We start from the raw sequence: 20,132 nt of genomic DNA, 5'->3' as shown, positions 1-20,132 counted from the left end.
ATGGGGTCCAGTAGGTGTACAGCTGTAATAAACCTTAAAAGACTTTCTTCTTCTGTATGGATAAAGTAGCTGTGACAAATCCAAACTAGTTGTGTAAAAGGGGCTCACATAGGGCCTTGTTTTTAATTGGTCACATAACCTTTAGTCTTGAGTAAGCGATCATTGAATGGTGTATTCCACTTTCTGTTATCAGTGAACTTTTCTTGACCAATTTTAATTAAATTTCATTCGGATAACTAAATTCTAATTCTAGTAAAATGTACTTTTCTACACATGTGCTTTTACACATATGCCAATAGGGACAGACTAAGATATTGTCAGAATACAAGCCCCCAACCCCCATTAATTGTTTCACCAAACCACCTGTGATAGGTTGATTACTGAATCACCAAACCACCTGTGATTTGGTGGGTTACCATTACACAAGTCTGTATTTTCTTCTGTATCACCAAATTACCTGTGATTTGGTGGGTTAGCGTTACACAAGTCTGTATTATCATCTGTATCACCAAATTACCTGTGATTTGGTGGGTTAGCATTACACAAGTCTGTATTATCATCTGTATCACCAAATTACCTGTGATTTGGTGGGTTACCATTACACAAGCCTGTATTATCATCTGTATCACCAAATTACCTGTGATTTGGTGGGTTAGCATTACACAAGTCTGTATTATCATCTGTATCACCAAATTACCTGTGATTTGGTGGGTTAGCATTACACAAGTCTGTATTATCATCTGTATCACCAAATCACTTGCGATTTGATGGGTTACCATTACACAAGCCTGTATTATCATCTGTATCACCAAATTACCTGTGATTTGGTGGGTTACCATTACACAAGCCTGTATTTATTATATTTTCATTTTGGTTATTTTACAGCTGCCAGAGGCCAGAATCTAAATTGTAATTTTGAACAAAATTTTTGTCAATGGACCCAAGCAACCGGCGATAAAACAGACTGGAAGAGGATTAATGGATCAACACCAACAGGGAGTACAGGTCCACCACATGACCACACGACTGGACGTAAGTACAGCAACTAGCAGAAATGGGGAAATAAAGCAGCATGATTAGGAAAATAAATGTTACATTGTCTTCAGCATGTTTGATTAAAATGTATAGCAGTGAAAAAAAACTCTTGAAAAATAATCTTTGATGCATTTTCTCAAAATACGACATCCTATAACTCTTCGCACATTTAGAAAACAAGGGTTCTTTTCTATTACCTGTAAAATGAAAGTGGCATTTTTTGTTTAAAAAAAAAGCTTAATCCCATTTTCCATTTTAAATACATTTTAGTCTACGTATTCATGTAAAAAACAATAACTTTTCAGTCTTGTACTTTGTGGTTATTTCACACCGGTTAGGATTTTAATTTTCTAAAGAATTAAAATGATATATGCTTTAATTTATAGGACAATATTAATTCTGTCTCCATTCAGTTAGTACCGGTGTCATATCATATTTGGATCCCCCATCAGAAAAGGATCCGGATCATATTTCTGGCCATCAGAAAATGATCCCCCCTATAGTATTTTGATCCCCCTCAAGAGAAGTTATATTAACAATGCATATAGGCATATATTTAAGGTGATAGTGAAAATATGATGATAGGTGCTATGTTAGCTGTGAAGTTGTTAATTACACCTGGCCAACCAGTCAATTACATAAGAGGATTAAGTGTAGAGGGGTCAAACCTGAGTGAGCACCCATGTGCATATGGCAGGTATAACGAGTGATCAATTAAAGTTACCTGTGGATAAATTCAATTAAAGATTGATTGAGGTCATCATTTTACATAAAAGCTGTGTTTAATATACATTTTCCACTTTAAAATTATTAATTCATATTTGCATGAATATTAAAACTTGCAAATAAATTGCTTAACAGTTATATAATTGAAAAAAACAATGCATGCTATACCTGTACGTGTGTTGGATCATTAGGGATTTAATTTTATGTAAAAAACGCCCTTGTTTTTATGAGAAAATAACTGATGTTTGCCCAAACATAGGTCTTAAATTAATATTTGATTTAATAGAAATTTGAAATAACTAAATATGTATACAATTAAAAGATATTCATATAATAAATATAATAATTATGTATGCAGTCATCATTGAAGCCCCTGTCAATCACTACCTGTACAGGGTAATCTGGAGCTTGACCTCTTCAGCCTTGGCTCCATAGGTGTTATGTAACCACGGGAGATGCATGCACAGCTTCATTATTCATAGCGTGCTTCCAGCTTCTTAGTACTCAGAGTGAAATTCTATTCCTCTGAGTTTTATCGTTTTTTTCTGACATTTATAACACTTTTCAGTTATATACTTAGAGTTGTTTGATCGTGTATAATACCACACATCATTTGAACAATATCTTCTTCGGGAGCGTACCCATAGTACAGCATTGATTAGCATTATACTTGTTTTACAGATGGAAACTATGCGTACTTTGAGGCTAATGCAGGAACCGCTGGTTTTAATGCCCAGCTGACGAGTCCTGCAGTGAGGGTGTCAGCCCGCAGCAAGGCCTGCTTGTCCTTCTGGTACTATATGTATGGCCAACATGTCAATAACCTCAATGTGTACCTACAGAAAAACAACAACAATGGCCAACCTGTATGGCAGCGCAGCGGTGACCAGGGAAACAAATGGATGCATGCGCTAGTCGATGTTCCTGTCAATACTAGGGCCAAGGTTTGCTTCCTTCATCCTAGATCGAAAATAGATTTACTTCATTGCGATGATATGTGTGACAGAGGTCATTATCTGGTTCTTTTCTGTGTATCCACTAGGATTCAAATGTGGGACCTCAGGTTTACTAGTCTGATGCTCAACTGATGGAGCTAAAGAGAAGTTCTCTCAAGCTGACCGGTATATTGCGACTAGTATTTATAAGGGTTACATACCCCTCCTCCAGGAAATAACAAGTCCATTTCCAGAGGTTAGAGCAGTGTCTGTGGGACAATGCTTAGTACTAATATATGAAGACATGACACATATATACTTTGTATATGATTAGCCCTGTATGTTTTTTTCTTTCATCTTTGTAATGATTCTGTTGTCATGCAGTTCAGCAATAACATGCTGTTATTCTGATGTTTTTTCAGTTTGTTTTGGAAGCAGTTCGAGGTCGGGGCTACAAAGGAGACATTGCTATTGATGACATCACGTATAATACCAGACCATGTCCCCAGAATGGTAAGTGTCAGGAGGAATATTAGGTCTATGTCTTGTGTTGTGAGGGATGTTATTGCTTTTGCTGAGGATGTAGCAAACCTGAGTGTGTAGAGGGATAGTATAGTTATATCTGAGTGTGTAGAGGGATAGTATGGTTATATCTGAGTGTTTAGAGGGATAGTATGGTGATATCTGAGTGTGTAGAGGGATGGTGTGGTTATATCTGAGTGTTTAGAGGGATAGTATGGTTATATCTGAGTATTTAGAGGGATAGTATGGTGATATCTGAGTGTGTAGAGGGATGGTGTGGTTATATCTGAGTGTTTAGAGGGATAGTATGGTTATATCTGAGTGTGTAGAGGGATAGTATGGTGATATCTGAGAGTGTAGAGGGATGGTAGAGTTATATCAGAGTATCTATGGAGGAACATTATGACAATATTTGCGTGTCTGTAGAGGAATATTATGACAATATTTGAGTGTCTGTAGAGGAATATCATGACAATATTTGAGTGTCTATAGAGGTATATTATGACAATATTTGAGTGTCTATAGAGGTTTATTATGACAATATTTGAGGGTCTGTAGAGGAATATTATGACAATATTTGAGTGTCTGTAGAGGAATATCATGACAATATTTGAGTGTCTATAGAGGTATATTATGACAATATTTGAGTGTCTATAGAGGTATATTATGACAATATTTGAGTGTCTATAGAGGTATATTATGACAATATATGAGTGTCTATAGAGGTGTGTAGAGGGAGGAAAATTGTGGCTACACCGGTATTATACAAGTTGTCCTATGTTTTAGGCGTGAATACTTCTACCAGTATTCAGTGCAACTTTGAAGATGGCCGTATTTGTGGCTATACACAGGATCAGAGTGACAACTTTGACTGGACACGGGCATCAGGTGCTACTCTTACATCAGGAACTGGCCCCAACATTGACCACACTTATGGTACACAACAAGGTAGGTTCCCCAACAATGACCACACTTATGGTACACAACAAGGTAGGTTCCCCAACAATGACCACACTTATGGTACACAACAAGGTAGGTTCCCCAACAATGACCACACTTATGGTACACAACAAGGTAGGTTCCCCTACAATGACCACACTTATGGTACACAACAAGGTAGGTTCCCCAACAATGACCACACTTATGGTACACAACAAGGTAGGTTCCCCAACATTGACCACACTTATGGTACACAACAAGGTAGTTCCCCTACAATGACCACACTTATGGTACACAACAAGGTAGGTTCCCCAACATTGACCACACTTATGGTACACAACAAGGTAGGTTCCCCTACAATGACCACACTTATGGTACACAACAAGGTAGGTTCCCCAACAATGACCACACTTAAGGTACACAACAAGGTAGGTTCCCCTACAATGACCACACTTATGGTACACAACAAGGTAGGTTCCCCAACATTGACCACACTTATGGTACACAACAAGGTAGGTTCCCCTACAATGACCACACTTAAGGTACACAACAAGGTAGGTTCCCCAACAATGACCACACTTATGGTACACAACAAGGTAGGTTCCCCAACAATGACCACACTTATGGTACACAACAAGGTAGGTTCCCCTACAATGACCACACTTATGGTACACAACAAGGTAGGTTCCCCAACAATGACCACACTTATGGTACACAACAAGGTAGGTTCCCCAACAATGACCACGCTTGAGGTACACAACAAGGTAGGTTCCCCAACAATGACCACACTTATGGTACACAACAAGGTATGTTCCCCAACAATGACCACACTTATGGTACACAACAAGGTAGGTTCCCCAACAATGACCACACTTATGGTACACAACAAGGTAGGTTCCCCAACAATGACCACACTTAAGGTACACAACAAGGTAGGTTCCCCAACAATGACCACACTTATGGTACACAACAAGGTAGTTCCCCTACAATGACCACGCTTATTGTACACAACAAGGTAGGTTCCCCTACAATGACCACGCTTATAGTACACAACAAGGTAGGTTCCCCAACAATGACCACACTTATGGTACACAACAAGGTAGGTTCCCCAATAATGACCACACTGATGGTACACAACAAGGTAGGTACCCCTACAATGACCACGCTTATGGTACACAACAAGGAACATGACCCAACAGTGATCATACTTACCGTACACAACAAGGTAGGTTCCCCTACAACGACCACACTTATGGTACACAACAAGGAACATGACCCAACAGTGATCATACTTACCGTACACAACAAGGTACATGACTGAGCATTGAATATTCTGTTCAGATTCCACTTTGTTGTTCATTATTTGTCCATCCTATCTTTGTCTTTAAATAATTCACATTTTTGCTTCACTTGTGCTAGATTGATCACTTTTAAAGTTTATCTGAAGGAAAGTATGAAATGTATTCGTTCAGTAGAAGGTACATCCATGTATTTTATATACAATTGAAACTCGTATCGCAATCGCTTGAGTTGAAATTCCGTTTGAGTGGAAATAATTTTCAAGGCCTAATTTTTTCCCTTCTATATCTTCATAATTTAAGTTTAGATGACTCAAATTTCATTGAGTCGAAATTTCATTAGTTTCAGTAGAAGGTACATCCATATATTTATATACAATTGAAACTCGTATCACAATTGCTTGAGTTGAAATTCCGTTTGAGTGGAAATAATTTTCAAGTCCTAATTTTTTCCCTTCTATATCTCCGTAATTTTAGTTTGGATGACTGGAATTTCATTGAGTCGAAATTTCGGTTGAGTTGCAGTGATTTTTCTTTCCCTTCAGTTGTAAAGCAAGGGAAAAGTCATTCGTTGCCTTGAAATTAATTTTTGTAAAAACATCTGCACGTCTTATGACGAAATCAGTCAATACATACACAGAATAGAAAGTCTTCTGTGCATAACACATGGCTAATAACGGGGTGTCCGTCCATCGTTCACATAACATGTGATCACTTGCTATTAATTGACAGTTTAATTATCCAGTTAAAGGTTGGCTTCTTAATTAATGTAACCATTCTTTAGAAGTGACTTACCTTAAAAAAGTAGCACGTTTACACAAAACATAAAAACATTTAGCTTGGTTGTGTGCATCTTCAGGAATGATAAAAATGAAACCTGTTAAATCAGGACATACTTTTTAGCCCACCATCATCAGATGGTGGGATATTCAAATCGCCCTGCCGTCCGAGGTCCGTGGTCCGTCTGTCCGTCCGTAAACAATTCTTGTTACCGCTATTTCTGGAAAAGTACTGGATGGATCTTTCTAAAATTTCATATGCAGTTTCCCCTTTGTCCCTAGTTGTGCATTGTACCTTTTTTGGACTGATTCGAATTCAAGATGGCCAACAAGTGGCCATCTTGGATTTTGGAAGTAAAAGTTTGTTACCGCTATTTCTGAGAAAGTACCGGATGGATCTTCCTCAAATTTCATATGCAGTTTCCCCTTTGTCCCTAGTTGTGCATTGTACCTTTTTTGGACTGATTCGAATTCAAGATGGCCGACAGGTGGCCATCTTGGATTTTGGATGTAAAAGTTTGTTACTGCTATTTCTTGGAAAGTACTGGATGGATCTTTCTCAAATTTCATATGCAAGTTCCCCTTGGTCCCTAGGTGTGCATTGTACCTTTTTTGGACTGATTCGAATTCAAGATGGCCGACAGGCAGCCATCTTGGATTTTGGAAGTAAAAGTTTGTTACTGCTATTTCTTGGAAAGTACTGGATGGATCTTTCTCAAATTTCATATGCAGGTTCCCTTTGGTTCCAAGTTGTGCATTATACCTTTTTGGATTGATCCGAAATCAAGATGGCTGACAGGCAGCCATCTTGGATTTTGAGAGTAAAATCTTGTTACTGCTATATCTGAGGAAATACTGGATGGATCCTTCTGATATTTCATAGATATTGGTTTCCCTTGGTCCCTAGTTGTGCATTATACCTTTTTTGGACTGATTTGAAATCAAGGTGGCCCACAGGCAGCCATCTTGGATGTCGACAGTAATACAGCACAAGCATATTGTCCATTATCCACCTGTAACTGACTGCTATCTAATAATACTTTGGGATCTTTTTCACATGATATTTGCTAATAGGTGTTTAATAAAAATATCTTGTGCCATCATTGAGTACATTCAATGAAGACCAGTTCATGAACATTTACAACACCTGTAACAAACAAAAAAAAATAAACAAATCTTCAAGAACTGAAAACAGATCCTCAAATGGTGGGCGCCAAGATCCCTCTGGGATCTCTTGTTGATGAAATGTGATCCCCACAATTCGGAAAGAAACTAATTTTGAGCTTGTTAACTAAAGGACTAAGATCAGGCACTTCGTTAGATTTAGTGTTCGGACAAAGAAGTGCTGGAAGTTTTTTTCAATGATAGAGTCTATATCAGTGTGTGATTTGTTAAGTCTGGTGCTTGTACAATTATTTCTGTAACAGCTAAAACTTTTCTAGTGACACGTTTTTCATACATTTACTTATTCATAGTAAAGTCATATTGATATGATCTTTGGCTTCATACATTTTTTCTTATAGTGTATCAAAAGCAAATTTTAATTTTGTTTTATGTCATTCTGTAAAATATATGGTGCTTATGTGCTTGGTCAGTAAGGGTATTGTACACGTGTGTGGTGAACGAAACGACGCGAGTACGATTGCATTTTATTAGAGTTGTTATTACATGTTTTGTTATTTGGATGAATAAACAATAAAAGGAGAAAGAAGGATAAATTCATTTGTTTATTTACTGCCATTTCAAATATCAGATTAAACTACTCTGTTTGCATGCTATCATAGCGCTACTTCGTTCATCCGTAATCAACGTCAGAAAACTGATATTGTCAACCTTATTTATACATTCCGTTTGAGCCGAAATATGGATAAGTCGAAATATTTTCTATGATCCCTTGAATTTGAGCAAACAAGTTTTGACTGTAGTTTAGGTCACAACTTATGATTGGGTTGCATTTAATCTCCATGAATACACTCTCAGTGGTTTATGAAAAGGTCATTTATTGTCTTTTAAAGGTCATTATGTGTACATTGATGCATCAAATACTCAGTCTGGTCAAAAAGCTCGCCTTATCAGTCCGTCCAGCACTGGTCGAAGAAGCATGTGTTTGACCTTTTACTACAGCATGTATGGAACTGGTGTGGACAGTCTCAATGTATATACCAAGTCTAGAAACTCTCTCGGGCAGCCTGTCTGGACCCTTAGTGGCAACCAAGGGGTGGGCTGGAATATTGCTCAAGTCACACTACGGAGAGGAAGGGCTTTCAATGTATGTATCATTAAGTTATTAAACCAGTTAACTTTTATCAATTTGAGCCTTTAGGAACCAAATCATGTTTTAATACATATGTCAGAAAAAGAAACACTCATATCCTTGTTATTGGTTTGATCAGTATATCTACTAGAAATTAGAAGTATTATATGTTAGGTGTAATGAAACATTCTGCCTTTTTATTTCAGGTTGTGTTTGAAGCAGTGAGAGGACAAGGCTTTAAGGGGGACATAGCTATTGATGATGTTAGTGTCGCTTCAGGAAACTGCCCAGCCATTGGTAAGGTCAATTGATGTTGTCTACATTATGTCACATTTCAATAGTTTTCACTTATAGATGAAATCCCTTTCGTCTTTAAGACAACATTTGTAATAAGCAAACAAAAGAGCTTCAGAGAATATTACAATTAGTGTCTAAAGATGTCATCTGAAGAGAAAGATGAACATAATTGATGTTTTTTTTTAATGTGACTGTCATCAGATGCTCTTATATCTCATGGCCAAAACTTTAATCAAAACCTACATTGCAAATCAATTTTCCCTCAGGAACCTGTAACTTTGATAAAAACTTATGTGGGTGGACTAATGTGAGGCAGGATGATTTTGACTGGATGCGTCATCATGGAACAACAAGTTCAAGAAACACAGGTCCTTCAGCAGACCACACCCATGGCAACAATAGAGGTAGGGTAGAAGTGTTAAAGACAGCAAGGCCACAGTCAAGATAGTGTAGAAGTGTAAGGGCAACAAAGCAACAGTCAAGATAGTGTAGAAGTGTAAGGGCAACAAGGCAACAGCCAAGATAGTGTAAAAGTGTAAAAGACAACATGACAAAATTCAAGATAGTGTAGAAGTTAAAAGACAACATAGCAACAATCAAGATAGTGTAGAAGTGTAAAAGACAACATGACAGCATTCAAGATAGTGTAGAAGTTAAAAGACAACATAGCAACAATCAAGATAGTGTAGAAGTGTAAAAGACAACATGACAGCATTCAAGATAGTGTAGAAGTTAAAAGACAACATAGCAACAATCAAGATAGTGTAGAAGTGTAAGGGCAACATGGCAGCAGTCATATAGTGTAGAAATGTAAATGCAACAAGGCAACAATCAAGATAGTGTAGAAGTGTAAGGGCAACAAGGCAACAGCCAAGATAGTGTAAAAGTGTAAAAGACAACATGACAGCATTCAAGATAGTGTAGAAGTGTAAGGACAACAAGGCAACAGCCAAGATAGTGTAGAAGTGTAAAAGACAACATGACAGCATTCAAGATAGTGTAGAAGTTAAAAGACAACATAGCAACAATCAAGATAGTGTAGAAGTGTAAAAGACAACATGACAGCATTCAAGATAGTGTAGAAGTTAAAAGACAACATAGCAACAATCAAGATAGTGTAGAAGTGTAAGGGCAACATGGCAGCAGTCATATAGTGTAGAAATGTAAATGCAACAAGGCAACAATCAAGATAGTGTAGAAGTGTAAGGGCAACAAGGCAACAGCCAAGATAGTGTAAAAGTGTAAAAGACAACATGACAGCATTCAAGATAGTGTAGAAGTGTAAGGGCAACAAGGCAACAGCCAAGATAGTGTAGAAGTGTAAAAGACAACATGACAGCATTCAAGATAGTGTAGAAGTGTAAGGGCAACAAGACAACTGAACTGCTTTTCTTTGTCACTTATATTAAGTTCTAATGTGGAATAAGTGATTTTCCAATAAATTAGCATTGTAAATTGAATTAATTACAAATTTTAGTTAATTTATAGGGAATCAAGTAATTTCAATGAATCATTTTTGTTGACTAAGACAAGTTGAGTACATGTATTAATATTTTATGCGATGAATCTTGTTTGAATCATAGACATGACAAAGTTTGATGTTTATCAAAACATATAACTATCTTGTTTGTTACTTTTTCTTGGTATAAAGTTAGATTTTCAAGAAGTTCTTTGATCAGATTTTTTATTAGCCGACAAAGTAACTGCCAAATGAAAATCATTAAATAATAAAAATGGTGAAACTAAATCTACAGGACTATTTGATAAATAGGTTACTATGTGTACACTGAGGCAAGCTCTCCGCAGCGACCTAATGACCAAGCTCGCTTGATTAGTCAAGTGTTTCGAAAGTCCTCCAGACAGAAGTGTTTCCAGTTCTGGTATAACATGCAAGGGTCTGACATTGGAACGCTCACAGTCATAATGAATGTGAATGGTGTAGACCGACCTATCTGGACATTGAGTGGCAGTCAGAATGGCACCTGGATATTTGGACGCGTTCCCATCACCAACAACCAAAATAACTTCAAGGTATTCTTGCTTGAAAGTCTCACTCTATTATGACCCATTTGTAATGTATAGTTTTCAAATTGAAATAATGACATATTAGCGTGTTGAATGATTGACTTAAATTACACTCCCAATTAAGGTTAGGGGGATGTATATAGTAAACATTTTGTGTGTCTGTGCATCAGTGATAAAATTGTCAACAAAATGTCTCATGTGCCCATGGACAAATTCAATTAATATTCTTAACATAGCAGCACCCAACTATGGTCTACACTTTGATTTTTGTGGTCATCAATCAATGTTAAAGGCCAAAGGTCAACCTTTAACACATTTGAAGTACCAGATATCTGATGAACCAAAATATCATCACCCCAACAAGGTCTACACTTAGCTAGATTTTGATGGTCATCTGTCAAGGTTAAAGGTAAAAAAATCACCATGTATTTGTCTTCTTTTGAAATAAAAAGCTTGTGTAAAACATATCTCACGGATTCATGGACAGACTTTTGAAAGCTCTTGTGAGGAGGAGATATATCTCTTGTTTTATTAAATTAGCTGTAAACTCTATAATCATTGATGGATTACAGCTGTTCCTTTTTGGTCCTGATGGTAATAGTGTATTAGGAGATAACTTGTAATTCAGATGTTAATCCTACAATCAATGATTTATTACAGCTGGCCATTGTTGGCATACGTGGTAAAGGAGTTCAAGGAGACATTGCTTTGGATGACTTTCTTGTGAGAAATTCTATATGTACAAGTAAGTTTTTCTAATTGATTTTAGTTTAAAGGCTGGCTATTTTCTGTAATAATTGTTTTTGCTACAAAGCTGTCCATCTTAAAATCAATCTCCTGGTCTATGAATTACTGTGATTAAACGTTTTTTATTGTGTGAATTACTCAAGTGATTTTGTTGATTGAGGTAAAGGCATGAAAATTAATTGTCAGAAATTAAAATTAACACCAGTTTTAAGTTAAATTTTGTTCATTAATAATACATGACTATATACCTCAGGGTAGTTTAAGCTGAATTTATTTGAACTTAATATAGCTATGGGGTTTAGCAGGCTTCGTAAATCTTTTGTTAATTTTAGTGACAAATACAATTTGTTCCCTTCATGCATTGTTCGATTCTGAAAAGTTTATATCAGGTTATTTTTAGGTAAAGTTTTCAAGCATGTTTAGATTTTCTGATTTGGTTACTGACCTTGGTATATTTACTGTCAAGCATTGATTGAAGCATGGTGAAATAAAATCAATATGATATTGAAAATCGTTATGATTTTTTTTATTTTTATCAGTATCTCCACGTAATGCCCAACCTTCATCGCAGATTTCAACAAAACCACCAACAACTGCATCAACAAAGGCAACAACGCCAGGAGGAACATCTCCTCCAGCAAGTCAGTTTTCAACTCACAATACAAAAACCTGACACAACAGAATGACATTATTTTCACCTGTTAGCATTTTGACATCATACTTTTGTTTAGCTTCAGTCTCATTTGTATAGTGACTTGACAACTGTGGATTCATTTTATTTTGTGGGGGTCCAATTTTTGTTGTTTTCGTTGATGAGCAAATCCATGAAATATGAACTACATACTGAAAATGCAAGTAAAAACGTTTTTCTTAGGGAAAATTCTAATGATTTTAATTTTTTTCCACAGAATAAAAAATCAACGAATTTATGAGTCCACGAAACTGTCTAATCTGTAGAAACAACGAAATTTGAACCCAACGAAAATAAATGAATCCACAGTACTTTCTTTATGGAAATACCAGAAAGTTGACCATTAGAAATCAATTTCAATGAGATGAACATTTTACTTATTGTATATATCTTAACGAAATGTACATGCTAATGAGGTACCTGTATCAAATCACTTTTAATTTAATATGATATAAATTCTTGATATATAACAAAGCTTCTCTTTGCCCTTATCAGAACAGAGATGTTGCTAACGTGACATATTGATGGTATTGACTTGTCCTGCACACTTAGGAACTCAAATCATGATATGAGAAAAAAACTCCCAAATCACACAGCATTGTAGGGTAACATTGACTTGTTGTAATTAATCTAGATCTTGGATAATCTTTAAAGGTGTCTGTTGGGATGTTGATATCTAGAGTCCATCCAATAAGTGACCAGCTGATTGATTCCACATGATAGACAATGTTTCTGACAATGACAGCAGAACTATGAAAATCATTTATGACGATACTTAAAGCAATATATAGGTTTTGGATTAAATAAACTCCAGCTGATTTCTTGAGAATCAATAATAGAACCTTGAAATTCCTTACCAATTTTATTTATAGGTACAAACTCAGTCACATGCAATTTCGACTCAAACTTCTGTGGTTGGACAAACCCTAAAAATGATGATTTTGATTGGACAAGGCAGAACAGGCCAACAGTAACTGGCCGCACTGGACCCTCCTCTGACCACACCTCTGGACGTAAGTAATACGGTGCTGGTGTTTCATAAACCCTTCTCTCAATGATGAAGTTGAAAGGGTTGTACAGGAACAAGCTAGTCTATCTATCTATTTGTGTTTTCTGTCCATCTATCTGTGTTGTGTGTTGTTGTCTGTTATGACAATTTGTTCAAACAACTACTCCTAATCTTCCACGTCAACGGAACAAAATTTGTTCTGCAAGATTGATACACCATAAAGTTGTGCATGTCCTTTTTCACAGAATGTTGTTTTAGTTGAAACTGGTCCATACATGGACAGCTCCTCTAAAACTTTTAATTCTTTAAATAAACAAATATTTAAGTACATGATCATTAAATGATGTAGTTATATATGTCATTATGTTTTATGTCCAAGCCATTTCTTCAGAGGAATGGGGGCATATAAGTTTGCCTTGATTGTTTTTCTCAACTTGTATCAGCATCCAGATTCTTTCAATTCACTTCCATTAATCTAACAACTTTATTTTGATAGCAATTTTGACGAATCTTTATATACAGAAGTTAACTAAGAAAGTACCTCAGAAAAGGTAGTTTTTTAGAGGTCAAGATCAAGGTCACAGTTACTATTTTTAGAAATTTATAATATATTATTTTGAAATATCATACATTTCTTGTCCTTTATCTCAAATTACTTTTTATGTGTGGTGCATATGTCAATCAATCAAGTGAAGTTATCATTATTGATAGTTGTTATGGTTATAAACATGGCCAACTATAGCCTTGAAGGATTTTACAACCATAGCAAATGAAAATATTTTTTTTTGTATTCATTTTATTATTTGAAAAATTTCACATATTATACACACACATATGTGTATCCATTTATCATCATAATCATCATCATGGTACCAACATATCATTTTCAACATCATTACACCATTTTATAAATATCATAATGGCATCAGTATTTCATGATTATCTCTAGACATTATAATCTTCAATACATAGATATGTCATCACATTCCTCATGATCAACATCAGTATTTCATTATTACTTTGTCAGGACATCTTTCATAAAAAAAGAAAATAATAATGATTTAAACACAACAGTGTTACTAAAAGATATAGTTAAAAATAATCAAAATAGTTTTGGAATTTAAAAAATAACACTTTACATGACATCATGGATAAAGACTACAATCACAGTGAATTTGTCTGATATGACATTATAGACATTATCATATCTAAGACATCACACTATTGTTACATTTAATTAATACGTTACAGTATTTCAGATACACATGATTTACTGTATTTGTTCCAATAACTGCCCACACTCTTTTAATCATCCATTTCTTACTATGAAGGCAAAACTTTTAATCATTCATTTCTTACTTTGAAGGCAAAACAAAAGTTGAAAAGTAGGCATTTCTTTACCACCTTCATAGGCTTATGATAAACCTCTTGTTATAGCCTTCTCCCCCACTTTTAGTTAAAAGAATTGTAATGTTATCATCTGGTTGATTTTGACCATCCTGATCCTTACTGCAAATAAACCTCTGATTTATTGCTGTCCTTTATCATAAGCATTGTTTTGATCAGGATTCAAAGTCTGTTTCATAGTAATTGTTGTAAGCTTGTCTTCCTTGACTTTCTGTTCTCAAAGTCTGTTCAATATTTTCTAAATGATTTTGTAGTAAAGAAACGTTTTGTGCCAGTTTCCAATAATCGGTCACCCCTTTTTTTTTGTAATTTGATTTGTTCAATAAGGTCTGTTGACAGGGTGGGCTCGAAATGTGACACAGTCAGTCTGGACATTAGTTGAGGCTCATAAATCTTATCAAAATATTGTCAAAATGTAAATACTAAGTTGTCATAACATGGTAGTTATAATGACTAATAGTAATTTATAATCCATTTTATACTGTAGATGGTTACTATGTGTTTACTGAATCATCCCAGCGACATGTCAATGAAAAAGCACTACTACAGAGTGTTCAAGTGAGGCAGACTGGTCCACATTGCCTCATTTTCTGGTATCATATGTACGGGTCAGATATTGGGACACTGAATCTGTATGTACAGACAGGGGCAACTCCTGGATCCCCAGAGTGGACACGCTCTGGAAATCAAGGGAACCAGTGGAGGCAAGCAAATGTGACCTTCACCCCCGCTGCTCCCTTCAATGTAAGTACAGTACTTATGTATGATACTAATCTATTCCTGTCAATATTGGTTCTTATTATGAATAAAACACGTTAATTTCTTTTTTATTTCATAAAGATTGGAATATGTACATATAGCCATCATGTTTTGTTTGTCATTGTTTGCCATCCGCTGGGCAAGATCTTTCTGCATTTTAGATTTCTTCTCAAGCTCCATAAGTGAAATTGAGCTGGAATATAAATGAAATGATCCTGAGATAGTGCTGACTAAGTGTTGTTATATTTTGGGTCTATCCGAAGTCTAATATGGAATGTTAAGGAAGGAAAGTCATGATGGCCATTTGTAACATGATCGTGAATTCATTGTTTCTCAAAACGAAACAAGCTTTGTCATGAATGTATACTGTTGCTATGAGACATCAAGTATTGTACTAAAACTTACCAAAATTGACAGAATAGGTGTTCATTAAAATAGTCAGATTAAGATTTGCATCTCTCATGAAATAGCATTGCTCAGGTTTTGCTTTACTGATGAAATATTGCTATTTGTTTTAATCATTTAAAAACTGTTCCAACTACAACTACTGCTGTGTTATCATGTAGAGGTCTTGTGGTCCATTAGTGAAATTCTATTGGCTGTTTAGTGTCATGTGATTGTTAGTAAATAGATTCTGTCATTTCTGTTTCAGCTCATATTTGAAGGCATTATGACAGATGGTTACCATGGTGATATTTCTATGGATGATGTAACGCTGAAAAGTGGAACATGTTCAGGTACTGGTTCATTAGCACAAAAGTGACTCAGATACACAAAAGTGATTCATTAACACAAAAATGACTGAAGTTACTGGGTTATTAGAACAAAGATGACACAAATTACAGGTTCATTATCTTAAAAATGACTCAAATTACTGGTTCATTAACACAAAGATGACACAAATTACTGGTTCATTAACACAAAGGTGACACAAATTACTGGTTCATTAACACAAAGATGACACAAATTACTGGTTCATTATCTTAAAAATGACTCAAATTACTGGTTCATTAACACAAAGATTACTGGTTCATTAACACAAAGATGACACAAATTACTGGTTCATTATCTTAAAAATGACTCAAATTACTGGTTCATTAACACAAAGGTGACACAAATTACTGGTTCATTAACACAAAGGTGACACAAATTACTGGTTCATTAACACAAAGGTGACACAAATTACTGGTTCATTAACACAAAGCTGACACAAATTACTGGTTCATTAACACAAAGATGACACAAATTACTGGTTCATTAACACAAAGGTGACACAAATTACTGGTTCCTTTACTCAAAAGTGACATGAGTTATTAGATAATTCATTCAAAAGTAATTTATTAACACAACAGTGACACAAGATATTGGTTCATTAGCACAAAAGTGACATGAGTTACTGGCTCAACAATACAAAGTGACACAAGATATTGGTTCATTAGCATGAAAGTGACATGAGTTACTGGCTCAACAATACAAAGTGACACAAGATATTGGTTCATTAACACGAAAGTGACATGAGTTACTGGCTCAACAACACAAAGTGACACTACTTACTGGTTTGTTAACACAAAAGTTGTTTTGAATGAATTTTTGATGTGTGCTTTGTCTTCAGGGTCATCGTCACTCAGTGGAAGGACATGCAGTTTTGAGGATGCTCATATCTGTGGATATACACAGGACAAAACTGACGTGTTTGACTGGACAAGACACTCAGGATCAACATCATCTTCAGGGACAGGACCCTCAAATGATCACACATACAATACCAAACAAGGTAAAGATCAGACCCTCAAATGATCACACATACAATACCTGACAAGGTAAGGTCCAGACCCTCAAATGATCACACATACAATACCTGACAAGGTAAGGTCCAGACCCTCAAATGATCACACATACAATACCAGACATGGTAAGGTCCAGACCCTCAAATGATCACACATACAATACCAAACAAGGTAAGGTCCAGACCCTCAAATGATCACACATACAATACCAGACAAGGTAAGGTCCAGACCCTCAAATGATCACACATACAATACCAGACAAGGTAAGGTCGAGACCCTCAAATGATCACACATACAATACCAGACAAGGTAAGGTCCAGACCCTCAAATGATAACACATACAATACCAGACAAGGTAAGGTCCAGACCCTCAAATGATAACACATACAATACCAGACAAGGTAAGGTCCAGACCCTCAAATGATCACACATACAATACCAAACATGGTATGGCACATGACCCTCCAGAAGTTTATTGTGATAGATATATAATTCTTTTCTGTTCGTAAAATTAATATAAAGATATCTAATATTAAATCTTGTAGGCTTTTATATGTACATTGAGACGTCTGCTCCACGTCAAGCTGGGGATACCGCACGATTGATCTCTCCGACTTACACTGACAGCCAAGCCATGTGTGTCCAGTTTTACTACCATATATATGGCACAACCGTAGGGGCACTCAACGTATACATACAGGTTTGATTACCATTCTTCATTCTTTTTATACAATTGGTCAGTGAACTTATGACATGTTAATGCATATCGGTTTTAACAATTGATTTGCTGTATCACCAAAAGGAAGGGATCCCCATATTATTGTATTACTTAAAGGAAGGGATGTTCATATTATTGTATTACCCAAAGGAAGGGATGTCCATAGAGTTGAATCACCCAAAGGAAGGGATGCCCATAGGGTTGAATCACCCAAAGGAAGGGATATCCATAGAGTTGAATCACCCAAAGGAAGGGATGTCCATAGAGCTGAATCACCCAAAGGAAGGGATGCCCATAGAGTTGAATCACCCAAAAGAAGGGATGCTGATAGTGTTGAATCACCCAAAAGAAGAGATGCCCATAGGGCTGAATCACCCAAAGGAAGGGATGCCCATAGGGTTGAATCACCCAAAAGAAGAGATGCCCATAGGTCTGAATCACCCAAAAGAAAAGATGCCCATAGGGTTGAATCACCCAAAAGAAGAGATGCCCATAGGGTTGAATCACCCAAAAGAAGAGATGCCCATAGGGCTGAATCACCCAAAGGAAGGGATGCCCATAGGGTTGAATCACCAAAAAGAAGGGATGCCCATAGGGTTGAATCACCCAAAAGAAGAGATGCCCGTAAGATTGAATCACCCAAAAGAAGGGATGCTGGTGTATAAGCTTGATCAGTAGTTTGTTTCTAGGGTTACGAGAAGGATAGAAATAGATCATTTAAAATACAAAGGCAGGGGATGAAGTATACCATGTAATGTACTCCGATTGTTTTACAGAATTTAATCAAATATGACTGTCATTCAATCAAATTTGATAATTAAACAACAGGAACACACGGTTCACTTCCTCAAATCTGAGGAAAATCTGCACATGTTATAAATGATAATTTTATCTTTTAAAAATTTCTTAAACAATGCCGTATATTGAAATCACTGTTTCCACAGACTGGCGGCCAATTAGGGAGAGCTGGTTTTACAATGTCTAACAATGATGGGAATGTCTGGCACCTTGGAGAAATAACAGTTCCATCCTCAGCTGCCACAGCTGGATACAAGGTATCTATTCACAGTATCACAAGTTTCTCTAGACATTAAAGTAGACATAAAATGTATTTTACTGTAAATTTCTTAAACTATAAATATCTGATTTTGAAAATGAGTTTAAGGTCAGAATATTGGAATCCATATATGTATGTATCTTGTACAAAGCATTTATATGGCATCTTATATTCATGTTACTCTTTACCATATTACATTTTAATTTAACTTCATAAATCATATAAAAGTTTACGAGGATTTACATCACAGAGACAAAGTGTTGATCTAAAATGAACATGAAAATTTGTGTTATATTGTCCAACCAGCTCACCGCAGAATTATTTCATAATAATGAGGAATTTTTTCCTTACTGACAATATCGCTACATGGAGAAGGCTTTTATAGGCGATGTCTGTAGCCCAATTCCTTTTGTCAGTAAAATCATAAAAAAAAATTAAATATTCTGTAATGAAATATTGCTACAAAATTATATGAGTTACAGACCATTTTGGAGGGAACCATAATGCACTTTGTACCAAGTGTAAAGTTATGTTTTTATATGGTGTTTTACTGTATACAGTTTCTGTAATAATGATATGGTTGATTGGTGTTGGTATTCTTGCAGCTGAGGCCAATAGCTAGCTTGGGTGGCCTTGCAGGAGAGTGCCATTTCTCTAATGTAGTTAAGTTAAGCAGTGTTGAATGAGGTCAGCACTTGGATGGGATCCTTCATTGGAGTTAAGTTATGCAGTGCTGAATGAGGTCAGCACTTGGATGGGATCTGTCAATGGAGTTAAGTTAAGCAGTGTTGAATGTGGTCAGCACTTGGATGAGATCCTTCAATGAAGTTAAGTTAAACAGTGTTGAATGAGGTCAGCACTTGGATGGCATCCTTCATTGGAGTTAAGTTAAGCAGTGTTGAATGAGGTCAGCACTTAGATGGGTTTCTTCAACGTAGTTAAGTTAAGCAGTGTTGAATGAGGTCAGCACTTGGATGGGATCCGTCAATGGAGTTAAGTTAAGCAGTGTTGAATGAGGTCAGCACTTGGATGGGATCCTTCAATGAAGTTAAGTTAAGCAGTGCTGAATGAGGTCAGCACTTGGAGTCTGTCAATGTTAAGCAGTGTTGAATGTGGTCAGCACTTGGATGAGATCCTTCAATGAAGT

General features: G+C 36.1%; 1 protein-coding gene across 1 annotated transcript in view; it reads left to right on the top strand.

The window, feature by feature from the left end:
* Positions 1 to 20,132, top strand: part of LOC132546582 (MAM and LDL-receptor class A domain-containing protein 2-like) — a 154,458-nt gene continuing 134,326 nt past the window's right edge. Inside the window, exons 1-18 of the mRNA XM_060210303.1 lie at positions 1 to 10; positions 886 to 1,032; positions 2,443 to 2,705; positions 3,119 to 3,209; positions 4,005 to 4,166; positions 8,250 to 8,503; positions 8,695 to 8,785; positions 9,052 to 9,189; positions 10,557 to 10,816; positions 11,471 to 11,555; positions 12,097 to 12,198; positions 13,121 to 13,261; positions 15,152 to 15,408; positions 16,076 to 16,160; positions 17,036 to 17,197; positions 17,756 to 17,910; positions 18,079 to 18,552; positions 18,873 to 18,983. Coding sequence (XP_060066286.1) covers positions 1 to 10; positions 886 to 1,032; positions 2,443 to 2,705; positions 3,119 to 3,209; positions 4,005 to 4,166; positions 8,250 to 8,503; positions 8,695 to 8,785; positions 9,052 to 9,189; positions 10,557 to 10,816; positions 11,471 to 11,555; positions 12,097 to 12,198; positions 13,121 to 13,261; positions 15,152 to 15,408; positions 16,076 to 16,160; positions 17,036 to 17,197; positions 17,756 to 17,910; positions 18,079 to 18,552; positions 18,873 to 18,983 — 2,988 coding nt within the window. The remainder of the gene's footprint in view (positions 11 to 885; positions 1,033 to 2,442; positions 2,706 to 3,118; positions 3,210 to 4,004; positions 4,167 to 8,249; positions 8,504 to 8,694; positions 8,786 to 9,051; positions 9,190 to 10,556; positions 10,817 to 11,470; positions 11,556 to 12,096; positions 12,199 to 13,120; positions 13,262 to 15,151; positions 15,409 to 16,075; positions 16,161 to 17,035; positions 17,198 to 17,755; positions 17,911 to 18,078; positions 18,553 to 18,872; positions 18,984 to 20,132) is intronic.

Source organism: Ylistrum balloti, unplaced genomic scaffold (assembly GCF_031769215.1).
Source record: "Ylistrum balloti isolate Yb309-2 unplaced genomic scaffold, AGI_CSIRO_Ybal_v1 Utg369896, whole genome shotgun sequence".
NCBI classification, from domain to species: domain Eukaryota; kingdom Metazoa; phylum Mollusca; class Bivalvia; order Pectinida; family Pectinidae; genus Ylistrum; species Ylistrum balloti.
The sequence above is the reverse complement of the archived record's forward strand: the minus strand, read 5'-3'. Positions and strand labels throughout refer to the sequence as shown.